The sequence below is a fragment of the Leptidea sinapis genome, chromosome 9 (assembly GCF_905404315.1).
Source record: "Leptidea sinapis chromosome 9, ilLepSina1.1, whole genome shotgun sequence".
NCBI classification, from domain to species: domain Eukaryota; kingdom Metazoa; phylum Arthropoda; class Insecta; order Lepidoptera; family Pieridae; genus Leptidea; species Leptidea sinapis.
In genome coordinates, this window is record NC_066273.1 from 4,364,999 (window position 1) to 4,385,149 (window position 20,151).

A 20,151-nucleotide genomic window follows, 5' to 3' on the forward strand; every position below is an offset into this window, starting at 1 on the left:
ATTATATACAGCTTAACTAAATACAATAAAAACGCCAAATCTTAACAATACTTAAGTACTTATACTGAGAAATAAGTATAATACTTTTAGGAATCCAAATTAGGAACAATCGTTGCCTTATTAGTTAAATTGCTTTTTATGTATGTATAAGTTAATGTTAAAATAAAATTGAAATTCTACTAAAGATTTATTATATAATTACATGCTATTAATACTGATATTAACAGCGTCGATGAAACTAAATTGTTAGAAAGACTACACAGTTTATTTTTTTGTAAAAATGTAATTCGACCCTCTATTTCTGGATGAACTGGACTATATTTTCTGAAATAAGTAATTGTACTCGATAGTTCATTATAATCTAAAACACGAGTCGGCAAGCCTTTAAGCATCCAATAACCGTCCCCGCCATTTGCCACAAAATATGGCATTATGACATTATATGATTCCCTTACATCAACATCTGTGTATTTCGGTACAGTACAGTTCCAACATCTTGCTACCGCTTTAACAACTTTATGATTGTCAGGCTTCTTGAGATCATAGACAATTTTTAAGCCAGAGACTTGGAGAAATTCTCCCGGGTAATATATATCATTAAGATTGGCAACAGAGTGCTCTAACATTTGCATTAAAATAGATCCGTTCATAGTAACCACAACCAAAACGCCTTCAAAAGGTAAAGCTGTTATTAAATCACCCTTCGTTACTATTGCGGATTTTTGTGCCATTGATATTGATGATCTAATCCCTCCGCCTTGGATTATGGCTATTGGGGCATCGGTCCATTCTTTACCAGTATATTCGGAAGAGTACTTATATACCATTGCATCAGCAATTAAGTTACCCAAATTGCATTCTTTGTGCTGACATGTAACAAGACCATCTAATACAACTGTAGTGTTTCCAATAATCTCTTCAGTAAAGTTTAAAACTTTTTCCCTATATTTATCTATTATGCTTAGCACTTCTGGGTCTTGGGGTATAGAATTATCTAATAAGACGGGGTTTCCATCTGCTTTGATCAAATCTCCGTTTGTGTTAAAAACCATATGTAATTTACCTAGATACTTTGTATAAGCATATGCCTGGACTACAGGCACCTGTTTACCAGATGGTTGGGTTACGTATGTAGGGTAAGGTCCTATAATTTTTTCTGAATCAGGGCTTGTACCGTTCCACAGAAATGTGTTCGTATGACCACCTATAACTAAATTCAGACCTTCAACCTCCTTCGCGATTTGTAAATCTTTTAAATATCCGGAGTGTCCTAAAGCAATTATTATGTTCACACCTTCTTTCTTTAAGCGTTTCACTTCTTTTTTTAAAGCAACAATTTCATCAATGTATTCTACGTCGTTTTGTACTGCTAGCGTTTTCGTTTCTGGCGTTAGATATCCTATAACGCCAATATGCGTTTCGGATATGTTGAAAACGATAGACTTTCGTAAGTTAGTTTGATCTTCTAATTCGGGAACTTTTGTTAGTACAAGATTAGCAGCCAATACGGGTGATGTTAGGTTTTCAATGAAAGGTGTTAATCCGCTTACACCATGATCGAATTCGTGATTTCCAAGAGACTGAAACAAAATATGCGATATGATATATCAAATCTAAAAAAACTGGTTTCTTTTACAAGATATGTAGATGATAAAATAATGGTGGCGTGACAATATTATGTAGGTATCAATAATAAAATATTAGAGCAAACTTTAAAAACTTATTTATTTCGTAAATAAGATGTGGCTGAAATTTTAATATACGTACCTACGTAATTTTACAATCATTATAGTTATGAGAATACACGGCTAAATACTTAATCGAACCGAAGGTATACTTTATAATTTTTATATTTATATTTAAAAATAATCTTTATACTAGGCAACATAATAGAAAACCTTTAATTTAAAATAACAAACAAGAAATAAATATCCCAAGACAGTAAGTAAATCCGAGTTTGAAACATTCATTACAGAAACTGGATAGTCAAAGTTAAAGTCAAAAAATCTTTATTCACTGTAAAACTTTAAAAGTTATTTTGTGCAAGTCAGGATGATGTACAAAAATGACGACAGCATTCAAATGAGTATAACAATATTCATTAACAAAATTTAGAACATTAATTCCAACTATCTTTCTCATTCAAATAATCATTCACGTTATAATAGGCCTTAGATGTTAATTTATTTTTTACGATAATTTAAATTTTTTAATAGGTAATATTTTAATATCATTTGGGAGTTTATTATAAAATATAACACAATCCACTTTAAAAGATTTAGCAATTTTACGGAGCCTAGTAGTTGGATGGATATGTAGCTACTACCTACGTCTGCGAAATATTATAATATACCAATAAAGTATAAACAGCAAAATTTTTAAATTAATATTATGTTTGATCATCTTTGTGAGAACCCTAAACAAGCTGCCCAAATTAATCGCATCATTGCATTAATATAGCATAAATAAAAAACCTTTAATTTTGGCAATTAAATAATATATTATGAACTGGGAATTGGAAACAGCCTCTATAAAACGCTATCTTCAAACTACCAAAACACTGGTTTTCCATTTAATATCACTGAATATGAGAAGAAATAAATGCAAAACGGAAATATAAAATGATAGACAATATTCGTTTAATACACAATTTTATTTATAATTCGCTAATTCCTCGTCCCGCGCTTCTCACTTTCCGGCACCGGTACGATTACTACATTGATACACTATTAATAAGTATGTCCTTAATTTTCCTTGAAGTAGATATCAAACAGCGTTCAACTGAAATAGTGTAGTAATAATAATAATAATAGCATAATCGCCTCCTCGACACGTATCGAGGCAAGGCAGCCAGGCTTAGGCCCGGCATCCACTAAAGTGGAGAGGAAAGGAGACGAGATGATGTTATTTCCACCAGAGCGGAGAGGAGATATGAGCTGTTTTATAGCAACGCTTTCGGGTGTGCGAGGTGCTCCGCCGCGCCGCTTGATCGCTCGACGCGGCATAATATCCTATAGAGCCATAGTTTCTCAACCTTATTTTGCTCACCGCCCACTATGAGAATGTGTTTTTTTCTAGAGTATTTTCGTGTATTTTTTGCCTTTTTAGCCTATATTTTTTAATCTACCCATGCCCCATCTTCGCCATCTCAATGCTCCATAATTTTCTCTGGGTCTTCTACTGCCCCCCCGACAGTCTCAAACGCCCCGCGTTATCGCCCACGTTGAGAACCTAATAGACAAATGTGACACCTCCTCTCCCCCCTGCTTGATCCATTTCCACCAAAGCTAAGCGGAGAGGAGATGTGGAAATAACGAAATCTGATTGGTTACTAAAATATATCTCCTCTCCAGGCCGCTTTGGTGGATACCGGGCCTTATAGTCCAGGATAAAGAGGCATAAGACCGCTCGGCATGCAGTGCCGCATTAAACAAGCGCGGGGCCCGTAGTTTTTTTTTTCTAGCACTTAATCTTATTGGAAATAGTGTGTTACCGAGTGTCTGACGTGGATTGTCTTAACAGAAATAGTTGTAATGGTTTTGTGACATCAATTAAATTAAATATACCAAATCTTAAATTAAATTTGTAACGAAAATTTATGAACGATGCGGGACTCGAACCCGCGACCTCTCGCGTTCCGAGTGTTCTACCATTGAGCCAATCGTTTGAGTGACGCATGGTTCATAAATCTTGGTATGTCTTGTTCAACTATCAGATTGTAGCTTCATCTACGGGATCACCTTACAGTCGATAACCTGCCCAACCCCAATAATTGCATTTTAGGAAATTGACATGAGAAGTCGCTGTTCCAAATCTTAACAATTTCTTATTTTTAAAGGGAAATCCTTCACTTCTGGAATTAATTAAATTAAATTTTACTATACGTCCTCGAACGGCTGACTCAGCGGAAGAGCCACAGAGCGCTTGGGTTCGAGTTCCGCATCGTTCATAAATTTTGGTTACAAATTTTATTTAATTAATTACAGAAGTAAAGGATATTACTTTAAAAATAACAAATTCCTTTGATACCACATCATAATAAGTTTCATTAAAAAAAATACTCTCAAGCAGAGATGAGTGGGTTTAAATATGAGGGGCCCCCTGTCGAACGGGGCCCGTAGCAATTATTCAGCTTCATTATATTATTATCAGCCAGACGTCTACTGCTGGACAAAGGCCTCCCCCAAAGATTTACCTACCTCATGTCTTAACGACAGCTAGGTACTGAAACTGTAAGCTACATTTTCTTCCGCCGCTTGCTGTTGCTGCTATATCGCCTGTTTTTTTTGGTTTTATGATAATCTCTATTCAATACTAACAGCTGTAGAAATAAGTGTGCCTGAAGTGTTAGTGTGGGGAAGTAACCCGCTACACCATTGATATCTTGAAATAGTTGTGTGTAAGAGATATAACAACTGCCAAAGGATCAGCTTAGCTATATGTACCCATCGCGGTAATGCTGTCAGTATTCTTGGTAAACTTCCCCGTAAGGGAAGGTACACGCACTTATTCAGCTCCATTCGCGTTTTGCTGAACGTTTTTGGTCACACTTATACAGCTCAGCTTCTATCAGCCGCGTACGGCGTCGTAAGAACGAGAATAATAACTTTAAATCACGTCTGCTCTCTTTAATCTTTGCGTGCATAATGATTACGTCAAATCAATGCAGGAACAATACAGGTCGCAACTTGTCTACAAGGAGTCGCGAACCATCCCTGTAAAGAGCTGTTCCGCCGCATTCGACGGCGAACAGCGCTGTACGCGGCGGAACAGCGCCGAACGCTCTCTATAGCATTCGCATAATAAAAACACATTTAACCTCATTTTATGCTGGTTTGCCGCTAAAGCAGAATGGACGCGGAATGTCTTTTAATGCCTTTTAACAGAAAGGTCCGTGACGGTATTCCGCCTTTTACCTATTGGTAGTACCGTTGACACTCACCATGGAGCACCCGGTTCGACGCTCGCCCGCCACGTACCAATGTGTTTTTGTATTCTTAAGTACGTTTATTCGACGATTGCCAATTCCGTGGCCATCTGGAGGGCAAAGCCAAATTGGCTTCGAAGAACCGGGGCATCATAAATAGAGCACAGCAATACTTCAAGCCGGCCCACATTCTAGCGCTCTACAAAGCGCAGGTCCAGCCTCACATGGAGTATTGCTGTCATCTCTGGTCTGGCACACCCCAGTATCAGCTCGATTTATTAGACCGCGTGCAACGCAGAGCAGCTCGAATTGTCGGGGACCTAGCGCTCTGTGAACGGCTGGATCACTTGGCGTTGCGTAGAGACGTCGCTTCACTGTGTGTCTTCTACCGCATCTATCACGGGGAGTGTTCCGAAGAGCTGTTCCACCTGATTCCTGCCGCCGAATTTCACCTTCGCACGACACGCCACAACTTACGATATCATCCCCACCATCTGGATGTGTGGCGGTCCTCTACAGTGCGGTTTTCAAGGAGCTTTCTTCCTCATACTACGAAGCTGTGGAATGAGCTTCCTTGTGCGGTGTTTCTAGGACGATACGACATGGGTACCTTCAAGAAAAGCGCGTACACCTTCCTTAAAGGCCGGCAACGCTCTTGTAATTCCTCTGGTGTTGCAAGAGAGTGTGGGCGGCGGTGATCACTTAACACCAGGTGACCCGTACGCTCGTCTGTCCTACTATTCCATAAAAAAAAGGTCCTCTGGACCTCAGGAGAGAGATTCCTCTGTTGTTATAGAGAGTACTGGAGTGATCATTTACCATCAGGTGACTGTGGATATGTATGCTGGTGTATCCTTCTATCACATAAAAAGTGTTGTGGTTTGTCAGTCGTCGTGCTGGTGCAATTAATTACTCTTGACTCCATCCAAAGGAGTCAAATCTCACCGAGGTGAGCGCAGTAAGGTTCGATAGGTGTCGTATCGCGTTAAGGCGAAGAGTAAGCAGAAAACACGCAAACATGGTGTTTTTAGACAAGTTTTGTGGTGAAAGTATAGCATTTCGAGCTATGAACACTACTTAATCCTGTTACACATATCCTTAAGTCTTATTTGTAGGTTGCTAATGCTTGCTGTTGGTTATAGTTAATACTGCCGAGCCTTTTTGAACTATCGCTTTTGTTTGAAGTTAAACAAGTTTTTTGGCATGACGTGACGCATTTTTTTGGTACTTCTCTCAGAAAAGTTATACTTCTAGCTTGTACTTTTTTGTGTAGGTCCATTTATTCAGATTAGTAGTGAATAACGAGGATTGTAAACATAAAAACTGTTTTCCACCCAAGAATATTGAAAATATTGGCTTTGTTACATAGATGGTGGGCCGGCAGCCGTGAACTCATATCGCTCAAGGTCGCTGGCATTTAGTGTCGCCTTAACTGGGTCGTCCCGTATGCGTTTTAATGTTATTGTTACTATTAGGGCTAAGCATTCCCCTTAAAATCAGATGGATCAACTGCTTGTTCTTTCATTTCGAAAAAAAAAACAGTGTGTGTTTAAGACTATAAGATAGAAGTGAAAATTTTACTAAATCCTTAGAATGATTTTCTATCGTGTGGCCTTCAAATGGTCGTGCACACAAACCGTTTTTTCGCACCAATCATTGACTAAAGTGTTTTAAAAAAGGAAAAGGGTATTACCACCTTATCTCAAATGTGACCGATAGAGGATATAATAATGTAACAAGTAATCAAATTATATAAATATTCGTACAATTATGAAACAGCTCAACATTGTTAACGAAAATGTTTTTGTATATGCGGAACTAATAGCCATTTCGTTATGAATAATTATACGCCCTTCTATTGCAGGAAATATAGGGCTTGTCTTATTAATATATTCGATGGTAGCGGAAAGGTCATTAAAGTTTAAGTAATCTTGGGGTTTATCAACGAAAACCGAGAAACCGTCTCCTCCCATTGACAAGAAACCATTAATGAGAATGTTATATACCGCACTGTCATTCAACATAGAATATTCTGGTAATATACAATCTCCACACAAAATTTGTGCTCTTAAAACCCTTTCCCCAGATTTTTTCTGAAAATCGTATTCAACCTTCATTCCTGAGAATTGCAGAAATTGTCCTGGTGCACGAATGACATTATATTCAGCAACTGAATGTTCTAACATTTTACGAATGTCAGAACCACTCATAGCCACCTTCACAGCTCTATCATCGAACGGCATCACCGTTAGTAAGTCGCCCTGTGTTATATCTGACTCATCATTCACGTGGTTAATAGTCGCTCGGATTCCACCACCTTGCATAACGGCTATAGGAGCATCCGTCCAACCTACTCCTTGGTAGTCTGAGGCAAACTTATAGACTAATGCATCAGTTATTAAATTTCCCATGTTACATTCGCGTAAACGACACGAACTCCCATCTAAGAGTACTGCAGTGTTACCAACTGAAATCTCTGAAACTTTCATCACATTCTCGCGATATTTTTCAACGATTGTGACTACGTCAGGGTCTCGAGGAATTGAATTGTTCAGTAAAATAGGATTGCCATTGAAACCAATAATTTCTCCATTTGAATCAAACACTATCTTCAGCTGCCCTAAATATTTTGTATATGCGTATGCTTGTACCACGGGCACTTCTCTTCCTGACGATTGTTTCACTAATTTGGGATATGGTCCTTGTGGAGTTTCACTATCAGGTGCTTTACCATTCCATAAAAATGTATTTGTATGTCCACCAATAACAAGGTCAATGCTATTAACTTCTTGAGCAATTTTTAAATCAGTAAGGAAACCAGAATGACCTAATGCGATTAAAATATTCACACCTTCCCCATTCAATTTCTTTACTTCATCCTTGATAGCCGTTACTTCGTCAATATATTTAACATTATTTTTTGAAGATAAAACTTTTGTATCTGGTGTTAGATATCCTATTACGCCGATTTTGACTCCATTAATGTCAAAGACGACTGAATTTCTTAATTTTTCTTGTGCTTTTAATTCAGGCTCGTCATCGAGGATGAGGTTGGCAGCGAGTGTTGGGCATGATAAATTTGCTATATATGGTATTAATCCTGAAATACCATTGTCGAACTCATGATTTCCCAGTGACTGAAACAAAACATGATCATACTGTATCAATAGATTACAAGAGACTAATTTCTAACTAGATTACCCAAAAGAAGAGAGGTTCTACAGATGGAAAATAACATGCAAGTTATATTTTTGAATAAAAAAGAAAATTAAATAAAGATTCATGAACATGCATACAATAATTTTATTTTATGAAGGCTTTATACGGAATAGAAATAAAAAGCAAAATAACATGAGAGTACAAGCAAACGAGAGAGTTATATTTCTGGCACTTACGTATGTGTAAAAATATTTCTATACTATAAATATTACAAATATTTCTTCAATATGAAATACTTTCGAGTAGACTACGTAAGATGTGATAAATAAAACAATTTTACATTTTATTGTTATATTAACCTAAAATAATACAAAGCGTATGGCAATAAGAAATAAAAGTAGCATCGATAAATTAAAACTAGGGGCAGAATCTGGAACTTGATCCACATTATTCATTGTAATACGCTCAGCCACTTCTGGGTATACGGGGTTTCTTGTTCTTATATATTCTGAAGTACTAGATACCTCATCAAAATCAAGGTTTTGTTTTTCTAGATCAGCTAACATAGTGTATCCATATTCTCCTCTCGCTAAAGGCGCTGGCATAATAATTTTATAGTTTCGTTCCTCTTCAAGATCATAGAATTCAGGAATATTACATTCCCAGCATCGTATTACTGCGTTTACGACTCTAGAACCAGGTTCCTTACTGAAATCATATACAACTCGTACTCCTGAGTACTGTAGAAATTCATCTGACCCTGCTTTTGTATAGCTAGAAACCGATTGTTCGAGAATTGCCTTAACTATGGTTCCATTAACTATAACTGCTACTAAATTTTCTGTTGATGAAATCACGGATAGAAGGTCATTTGTTGTGATATCACCGGGTCTCGGCTCTGGTGCTATTTTACCTTTAAGTCCAGCTCCATGTATTATAGAGACAGAAGCGTCAGTCCAAGTTACACCAACGTACTGTATAGCATAATGAAGTATCATGGAATCAGTTACTAAGTTACCGAGGTTACATTCTTCTTTCTTACAGGAATCCCCATCGAGTACTACTGATGTTTTACCTAAGACCGTCGTTTTAGATGTTGTCATATCAGGTTTTAATTTTTCTAATAGTGTTAATGCTTCTTTGTCCTGAGGAATTGAACTATCGAGAAGTATATAATCTATTTCACTATTGATGATATCTCCTTTTTGATTAAATTTTAACAAAACTTTGCCCAGATACTTTGTATATGCATAGGATTTAATAAGTGGAACAATTTTGCCAGATTTTTGCTTCACCATTAAATGATTTTCGTTATCATCTAAACCACTTTTTGAAGTTGTACCATTTGTGAAGAAGACATTTTGTGTACCAGCTATAACTGCATCAATACCTTCAACTTCTCTTGCAATTTCTATATTTTTTGATGGTGAATGGCCTAGTACAAGTATGATATTGACATTTTCAGCCTTGAGATTGTTTGCTTCTTGTTGCAGTGCTAGTACTTCATCGACGTATTCGATTTTCCCTTCGCTGTCTAATACTGATGAGTCAGGAGACAAGTAACCTAGGAGCCCAATCTTGGTTCCATCAATATCAAAGATCAAATATTTATATATTTTAACAGCTTCATCGCTCTTCACAATCACATTAGATGCTATAATGGTGGGGTCGATGCTTTCCAAAAATGGGGAGAGCTTTGATTCCTTATTTAAATCGTTATTTCCCAGAGACTGTAATCAGAAAATATATAAGAATAAACATTTGTAAATGTCTATGACTGGTTTCGGAATTGTATGAATAATATTGTTCGTATCAGTAGCTAAGGTAATAAACAATATAATAGCATATAGAAAGCAAAGAAAACAAAAGAACAGACATGATTAATACACAGATTTATGACACCAAATAAAAAACAAACATACACAGCCACCACATAAACTTGAAGGTAATTTTTAAGTGTGTACATACACAATTTTAATTAGTATTTTATGTTACTTGTTGGGTTAATGTGAGAAGGAATCTACATTATAATTTTCTATAACTACGTTACTTGGTTAGTACAGTCTATAATTCTTTCATGCATTTTTGGTCATTATTGATAGCCTATAAAAATGAACACTGGAACTTACTTTCAAATATATTCTTGAACGTAGTATCTTCTTCTTCAATAAATTCCAAATCAAATATGTCAATCAAAATCGATCTATACTTATAACGAATGAAACATAAATATCTGCGCTGCTTTAAATTTGATTTTCGTTGAAATATTAAAGACATTTAGACATATTATGCAAACGACTGCAGTAAAATACATTACATTAATATTTTGTTTTAATTTGATTAAAAAAAGATTTCAAAAGATAAAGGAAAATTAATACTTATTTAGCATTATACCTAAGATATGATCCTTACCTAAAATTAGATAGAAATTAGGGATAGCTATGCTTCAATTATAGTTTGCATCGTCTATCAAGAATTCAAAACCTGAGAAAAAAAAGAGAGTCCTGATAGCATACACGACCGTGGATTAACTGTATGGGCGTGTTCCCACTTTGTCGTGACGATAGATAATCGTGTAGTTTAAAGTGTCTTATATATTTAAATGGATTTGTTTTTTACACGATTTACTGTCGTCTACATAATTTTTTGCAGTAACAATAGCAATCGTAGCCACTACAAAAATATCGTCTCGTCCTTTACACGTGCTGTTTACCCTTCCCCTCGCAAATTCTTCTTTTCAAAAAGTAATACTTTATTATAATTTCGTCTTCGTCCATTAAACTCAGGAGGCTAAACGCACTACTGATCTCCAAGAAAACCACACTAGATTTGTAGCTTGCTTGTCGAAGGACAAACAGAAAGAGGACACAGACTGTTTAAAAGTTACTGCAAATGATTAAGTTAATAATATAGTTATGTAAGATAAGTTAATTAATTAAAATGTTTTATAGTATATGTATTAGTTAGTAAGTAAATTTTTATGTTTTGTTAACTGTAATAAAGGCTTTATTATTATTTAATTATTAATGATGTGTAAACGACAAAGCGGCTGCCGTGAAACGATAAAATGTCGTCGTGATCCAATGGGAACAGCTAGATACGATAGTCGCTAAACGAAAAAAAATTTGACGACAAACAATCGTATTAATGGGAACAGCTAGAGACGACAGTCGTCGAACGATATATTAATCGTTACGAAATAGTGGGAACGCGCCCTATGTGTTTGTTTATGTTGACGTGTTTCACATAATGTAACTGAGTATGCAAAAAGACCGGTATTGATTTTCAGTTGTACATACCTTGTATGTATGGTTCGAATGTATTACACGAGTAATACTTATATATATACCGTATATGTGGTTCGTCCGAGCGCCGCGGATAGAAAATATCATCGCTATGAAAATGTCATTTCATTTTGGTGATTGATTTCCACGGGCTTTGTCCGTGTCGCGTGTGATATTATTTAAATGGAAAATAGATAAAAGTTTGTCCCAATTGATGGTCCAACGAACGCCTCGATAATATGCAATATGTTAGAATTTATTGTTAAAAACATGGCGGAAACGTACACTACACCGATTTATAAATTATTGTTATTCATTCAGATAACGAAAAATACTCTACATCACGTCTTAGTAATTCTATGGTAGCGTTCTTGGACATAAGATCTGAATTGTAATGACTAGGTTTTATGAAACCTTACTGCTACAATATTATTTTTTCCGTTAATTTTTAATGTTACCTAGATAGATACTTTTGTTGTTAGACACCCGGTAAAAACAGGCCATGTTTCTAATTTTAGTGTAAGTACATTATTTGTATGTCTCGATGTATATTTGTACTTCTTTAACGCAAAAACTACTGAATGGATTTTGATGAAACTTTACAATATTATAGCTTACACACCAGAATAACACATAGGCTATTATTTATAAAACTATCGCGTGAATTATACTTTATATGGCAAAACAACGTTTGCCGGGTCAGCTAGTAGATGTTAATTGTCAGCAATTGTTTTTGACGTTTACACAGCTGTCACAGTCTATATTGACGTACAAATGATCTAAGATGTTACCTGATGCATGTCATTTTGTTTATTTTATCTGTTTATATCCAGCGTGGCACTACAATACCGACATTAAATAAATACACGTGAAGTACTTAACGGTTATCGTAAAAAAATATTCAAAGATAAAACACATAATTCACCTAAATAAATAGATTTTCTATAACATCATTTCGGAACACCCTGTAAGTAATCTAGTAGCCGCGCGCTAGCGTAGGCACCGACACCTACTGGGTGCCGTCTTAAGCGAACGCGTTTAGGGTGATTAAAATCTTGTTTCCTTTTTATATATAATTCGTTTGCTTGTAAATCCCGAATCCCGAAATGATATAGATTTTAGACTTCCCGATTGAGCGCGATTGGCAGAAACTAAAATTTATTGAAGTAGGCGTTACTTTGCGGAAATCCATAATTATACAAATGATTTAAGTTTTCTTTAGTGTTAATTCCGCCAATATTTGTTTTTAAACAATTCGTCACGTGTGTGACGACTCATTGAGTCTCGTGCCAGATTTTGGCGAGACAACACGTCCTGAGGATGCCTCGTGTAGAGGCGAAACAAGAAAACTTAAATCATTTGTAGAAACTAAAATATATAAAATGAAAATTAAATTCATTTCCAGCGAAAACATGCAAAAATTACTGAACGTATCGTTATGGTACTTTGACTATTTGATCAATATTCTATAATTTTGATTTATTTTTGTAAACATATTTTTCCTTATATTATATTGTTTGGATATTGTTTTATAATTCGGTATTTAATAATTATTGTCAACTTATTGAGCGAAGCTGAGCGGAGCTCCCACTGGGTGACTCCAATTGGTTTCTGTGTTAAACTGTTTCTCGGCTATTTCCGGACCGATTTTCAAAATTTTTGAACTCATAGAAAGCTTTTGAAAATCTCTAGGTTATTGTGTAGACAGAATATTGAATTTTGACTTGATTCAATTATTATAATTAAAAACAAACATGATTTACAAATTATTCCAAATTAGAACGCGCTATTTATATTTATTTAAAAATTGAGCCCATTGATCAAATCACGTAAAGTTTTAATTGTAACACTGCTATCAATCGAGAGTGATTCGACTGCCAGGTTCTTAATTATTGAATTTGAAAATCAGCACAAGTTTCTCATGTGACGAAGAAGGCGCTAATTCCTCATGTTTAAATATGGCGCCAAATTACAAAAGATTATTTATACTGTTTTTGTTTGGATCAATTTTGTTTTGTTTTTGTACACAGACTTAGTTTACCTCGCTGCGCTCATATACGCCGCAGCGAAGCGGTACGACGAGCGATTGCGGCATCCTAGTAATCTTAATATATATAAATTACGTGACACGTTGTTTGTCCGCGATGGACTCCTAAACTAATGAACGGATTTTAATGGGGATTACTTCATGGAGTGCAGTTAAGTCCAACTTGAGAGATATGATAGTTTTTATTTCGATTTGGGACCCATAATTATTTTTATTTTCAATATTTGTTTTGTATGGACATATTTTCTATGAAAGAATTTATTGACAGTTCCGCTGTGAAACAATTTCACTATAACAACAGGGAGCATTTTTTACGAAATAATTCTTGCCGTTTTGAAATATTATTGGCAAATTCCTATAAAACAGTAGTTTTTTATTATCTACAGAACAACATCTGTCGGGGCAGCTGGTATATAGTATAATATAAAGCTTAATATAAATTGTATCACATCAAACATAGTACTTATATATTTTTCACAGCTCGGAAGCAACAAATAAACAAAAACAAGAAGCTGAAAGTCCTGCTCGTCTCGTCCCTTATTGTCATAAAAAAAAGTTCTTAAAACCGTGTACATCAGTTTAATGTTAGTTACCGCAATATTTTGTGGCAAATAGTACATGATGAGGACGCCACCTTCAAAATGGTATGATATATAAGCGTTCAAAACAGACCTGCTCACCAAGCAATATTAATACCCTAAACACATGGTCGGATTTGGTACTGCCGGTCCATCGGAAGTCCGCACCAATTGGTCCGGCGTCGTACTCGGTACGGCCCAGATAGTAAAAATAATAATTTTGTGCGATGGACGATCCGACTTTAAATCGAGTATGGTCCGCTACCAGACCGCGTTCGATGGTTCGGCCGTTGGTACGGCCATAATCGGATTTGGTAATCCGATCATGTGTTTAGGGTATAACGTAAAAACTTCACAAGTGCTAGCTGCAAAACGTCGTGCTGTTTGATGACTGTGATGAAAAATGTAACTTATTAAGAGATTCGCTGTTTTTTAAGGGCAGTAACGTAAGACTGGCGGTTAGAAGATTATATTTATTGATTCATATACAAAATACAAACACAAAATAATTTTTGTATAAGACCATTTAAATTATTATTTCTTTATCTTCGAGTATTGCCCATTTGAAACTAAATGATAATCAGCGTTCCTTATAATAAACTTTATGGTTGGGCACAGACCATCAAATCAAATAAAATCAAATTCACTGTATTGATTTAGTTCAAGGAAATGACACTAATGAATGTTTAAAGTTTTCATTTCTCTTTCAAGAAGAAGAAGTTGCAAGAAACTCATTGCTATCAACATTTACAGCTTCATCGTTATACTAGATCTTTACAAATATTCAACATGAAATGACTTATGTGTATTTTGTTGGTTGAAGGAAAAGTGTAAACAATTCGATAGATTTGGATTGAAACCTCAGTGTTCTTGCATTATTTATCTTACATGTATTTATTTTTATACTATTGTCATTACGTGCCATCATTAATAAATATCAGCCTCTCTAACCTAACTTTAAGCTTTAAGGGTTAATGTATACACTTTAATAATAAAGTCCCAGCCACTGTTCAGGCATTATCTATAGATAAATTTATAAGAAAATGGCTCTGTCGTAAATCGGTCGGACAGCCTGGGACTAGATTACGATTATTTTATAGCGATAGAAATTACTGTACAATATTGTATATTTTTATTGGAAAAAGCGCAAAAAATAATGTTAGGAGAGTTTCTTGCGCCGCTTCTTCTCTCTCAGAGCGCCATTTGTTTCCGAAGCGGTTGTAGTATCTAGTATATTACAAATGACATCAAAAAAAATTGTAAAGGAATCAATTTTGAGAAAATAAATGCCTTTTATGCCTTTTTAATTAACAACAACATTTAATTCACTATTTTACCGTGTTCTAATATTTTGTTTCTACGTGTGACACACGAATACGACACCGACGCGACACTCACAACAAAATAATGATAACGCCACCACCTTAATGCAAATACAGCTTAATTGTAGACCAGATGTAATATACACAATGTAAAAGGGCTTTTATATTGTAATATGTTTTTTTTTGACTTTTAACATTGAGCTATTTAAGTTATAGCTTAGAGTAAGGATTGGTGTCCGCTGCGCTCCGACTGGATACCGCAGGCGTAGCTGCAAACTGCGGAAACTAATACTACGCTCAAGTGGGCGTACTCGAGCTAGTCTCCAACAATGCGTGAACACGTCAACACGTGCCACATGTTCTGTTAAACTATGCAAATAATTGAAACTAAAATGCCAAGTTGTGTAGTAAAACTTTGAAAAAATAATACTACAAGAAATAAGAAAGACACTGGGATCACATAGCATCAGTAAGTATTTTGTATTTTATTAATTTCAATTTAATATAACACGAAGCGTATATAAGTTACAAAATACTAAATTTAAAGATGCCATTGAGTGTCAAGATGCCACGCACACAAGCTTCTAATAGTTGCCGTAATAAAAAAGCTATTGTTCTTAGGTAGTGCGGTATCTAGTTAGTGCGCAGCGGAGACCAATCCTTAGTCTAAGATTGTTTGTCAAATTTGCTGCTTTGTTACCAAACATGTATTAAGTTTAATTAAAATTAAAATAATTTCCCTAATCTTTAATGACGTTAGAAACCATGTTTTATTAATTTTTTATCAACTCTCGTTGAACAGACTTTGCATTCTACATATTCAAATTTCAAACGAACGACTTTTTAATTTTTTTTGGAAGCTTTTATTAGATTGGCATTTGATTTTTGGAGCAATTAAGCCGTATTTGCGATGAGCTAATAAAATCTGTGTTACTCACGACGGCATCTGGTTCTAGAGCATTGAGGAACTCAGCAGCAATCTTCCATTTGTATATTGTGAACCAGGCGGTTCCTGTGTAGGTGTCTCCAGCATTAAGATATAACACAGGTGGTCCTTGACCTGAGGCAGCTGCTTTCCGAGCTTCCTTAACTCTGAAATGTGTAATATGAGTATGAGTTATATTTACATCACCATCTTCCTTTGACGCAGAGGACGATTAGTTGTAATGATGAATTAATTACATTCAGTTTATTCTTTAGACATTCAAATTCATATATTTTTTATTCATAAAAAAACTACGTTTAAAAAACCGAAGGCGGTCGCTCCATTCCCAATCTGCGGTATCATTAAGAAAGTCATTTATGTTATAGTAACCTTTACCACACAAACGTTTCTTAACAACTCTTTTGAATAACGTAATACTTTTGTTTTAAACATTTTCTGGAATCTTGCTGTAAAAGCTCACTAACTTGACTTAGTAGTAGGCATTATAAGTTTACATCTGTTCCTGGTGTTAACATTATGGTTATGACAGTTTCTAGCAAATTCACTTATGTACCTATGCGCAAACTTTACATTGTCAAGAATATATTGAGAAGCAACAGTCAAGATGTTAAAAATATATCTAATATCTTTAAATGAGATTATACACTAGACTATAATAGCTCAGATGGGACATTGGGTGATCTGGAAAGCAGAAGACCCTGGTTCGAATCCAGATGTCCTATAGTATTTTTTTTTTCAAGTTTTGTACATTCTTAAAAATCCGAGCAAGGCTCGGTCGTCCAGATATTTAATTTAATATGAGTACCTAGCCCACACGATCTTTAGTCAAATTAAATTTGATATAATATAAAAACTGCTTATCAACATAATCTGTGTATTTGATGCTGATCTACGAAGTTTTTCTGCTTTTTTCTTACTTTTTTATTCAAACGGGATATAACACAACCCATTGCTACCGTGAATTGATATTATTTTGAATGGAATTAGCTAACAATCTAAATCTGTAGTATTTATATATTTTTTATAGTGAGATTTGATTAAATAAATCTAGGATAATGCATATAGTTCTTATCATATCAAATCTTCGCCTAGCAATTCTCAAGTTTTGTGTTAAGAGCTATTCTATATCAATAACACGACACAACATGTTGGTGCTACCTCACACCATTGTCGTTCCTCTTGTGCGTGTTATTGTTGTTTCATTCATAGTATGGGCGTTTTATTTGTTTTTTTTATGTAAAAGGAGAATCGAGTGTACAAATCACCTGGTGTTAAGTGATCACCGCAAACCCACATTTTCTTGCAACACCAGAAGAATCTCAGGAGCGTTACGCACTTTTTTTGAAGGTACCCATGTCGTATCGTCCCGGAAACACCGCATAAGGAAGTTCATTCAATAGCTTTGTAGTACATGGAAGAAAGCTCCTTGAAAACCGCACTGTGGAGGACCGCCACACATCCAGATTGTGGGGATGATATCCGAATTTGTGGCGTGTCGTGCGAAGGTGGAATTCTCTAATGTGATTGCTCATTTCGGGAACAAATGGCTTAATCATAGGGTTCTTGTGTTCAGTAAAAAAAGAGATGCTCTCTGATAAGCCTCTCACTGGTCACTTACGCTATTATCACTGTCCTAAGATTACGTATTAGAATTTAGATTGAGTCATCCTTCACACGATCCTTAATATATATTATAATCCAAATGTATATTGTAAAGAAAACGTTTAAGTGTCATATTCATAAAAAAACAATCAAAAAACAGAAATACGTCATCTCATAGATGCACTGATCTCAGATATGCCAAAAGTACAAAATGGATGACCTACTTCCAACGTAGACCGCCAAGTTACCAGGCTCCTTTATACCGGATACCGGCTAGATTATGGATATGTCGTGAAGCAGTAATGTGTTAGCATTATTGTGTTTCGGTCTGAAGGGCGCCGTAGCTAGTGAAATTACTGGGCAAATGAGACTTAACATCTTATGACTCAAGATGATGAGCGGAATTATAGTGCTACTTAGAATTTTTGGGTTTTTCGAGAATCCTGAGCGGCACTGCACTGTAATTGACAGGGTGTATCAATTACCATCAGCTCAATGCCCTGCTCGTCTCGTCCCTTATTGTCATAAAAAAGTAGCCCATAATCTTCGAAAAAATATACACATATTTCATACTTACACAGTAGCTACTCTCGGAAATCCACCGTAACATTTGCCGGCGTCTCTGTCAGCCGTGGTGCAGGCCCCGCTCAGCTGTGAGGTCTGTTCAAACCGGGCATGCATGTCATTATTATGAATTATTAACAGCTCGAAGGTCCCATCACTTCCCGGTGATGATACAATGCTGCACGAAGATAAGGACAGTGCCACCGCTATCACCGTTGTTAGTTGAGGTAATCGTGCCTGAAACAAAAAACAAAGTAATTAGATTTACACATCACTCAATTGCTAATGATTATGAGATCAATAAATTTAATAGAAGTGAAGACTTCTTTAGCATCGTTGTGATTTGAAAGTCGATGAAACGAAAAAGCGAGACAGATAAAGAGACAGACACATAAATTCATAAGATTTAACGTGGGAGAAAATGAGATAGAATGCTTCCTAACACTGTATTATGCTTTACACAGTGTTTTGGTACCAGGCGATCATCGTTGAAGAAGAGTTTGTCTTATGTATGACGCGAGTATATATTCTGACTTCATGCGCACGACCTAGTACTACATAGACACCAGGAGAACATAAATATGGTAGCGGTGATGTCTTTCATAGCGGTTGAAATGATTTGTTATTAAGCAACATGTACCAGGACTTCATAGGCAGTTTAGAGGTTCATGCACAGAGCAGATTTCAGTTCATTTCGTTCTTAAACAATCTTATAAATTTATATTTTGTTTTACTTCAGCTGTGTGGTCTAAAACAAACTGTTTTTTTAACATAAAAGAAATATCAAAGTATGTACCTACTATTTTAATTTATTAGATAAGAGTAAGAGTTTCGTAAAGTTTACTAAAATAAATCTAAGTTTGAGTAATTTTGAAACTGTAAATATAGATGGAAAAGAGTAGCAATGAGTTTCATGCCCTTTCTCATTAAAGCTCAAATTTTCGAAGTGGTAGTAAATCTTTGACATTTATAAGTGCCATTTTGACCTCATCGAAGAAATGATTTTTATTTATTTCTTTCAATAACAGGTAAAAAGGATAGTAACTGCGCAAAAGCGTCAGGAAGTAATTTAAGTAGCGCGTACACCTTCTTTAAAGGCCGGCAACGCTCCTGTGATATTTCTTGTGTTGCAAGATAATGTGGGCGGTGGTGATCACTTAGCACCAGGTGATCTGTACGCGCGTTTGTCATCCTTTTCCATAAGGGACGAGACGGAAGCTATTAGCGCAGAGAAGGACCAACAGGTGGTTATCTCTTGGCCAGAGTTATCAGGATGCTATCTGGGCACTGTCGACTAAACAGGCACATCAGTGTGGTCGGAATTAAAAGCGATAAAACTTGTAGATTTTGCTTCGAGGTTGATGAAACGGCACTTCATCTCCTCTGCGATTGCGACCCACTAATGCCCCTGCTCCCTGTGCTGTTTGTAATACTCGCGTCAAGAAGATACTGGGGTTCCTAAAGCCAGCAGGGCTTGACGACGAGCTATAAGTATGAGTGGGGTATAACGAACGGGCTGCGATCATTTACGAGTAGACGAGTAGATAAATGAAATGAAATGAAATTTTATTTGCAGGAAACATTGTAACTAAGATGTTAACATAATATTATTGATAATCCAATATGTTTCGTCAATTGACATGCAAAATATGTTACAAAATTGTCCAAACACCACTGTTATACCGAAACATGTCGGATTTCACAATGCCATCATTAATATTT

General features: G+C 35.8%; 1 protein-coding gene across 15 annotated transcripts in view; it reads right to left on the bottom strand.

Annotated features, from left to right (window-relative positions):
* LOC126965958 (protein 5NUC-like) overlaps positions 1-20,151 on the bottom strand; it is a 203,257-nt gene that overhangs the window by 133,129 nt on the left and 49,977 nt on the right. For 5 of the 15 annotated variants that reach the window (XM_050809783.1, XM_050809788.1, XM_050809790.1 and 2 more), the window contains exons 2-3: positions 18,443-18,666; positions 16,256-16,409 (exon numbers count right to left, since the gene is read on the bottom strand). In XM_050809783.1, the coding sequence (XP_050665740.1) occupies positions 16,256-16,409; positions 18,443-18,666 (378 nt within the window). Of the gene's footprint in view, positions 1-13; positions 1,581-2,634; positions 8,065-8,420; positions 9,817-16,255; positions 16,410-18,442; positions 18,667-20,151 lie in introns of those variants that run through there. The other 10 variants (XM_050809784.1, XM_050809789.1, XM_050809792.1 and 7 more) reach the window with 7 other exon arrangements.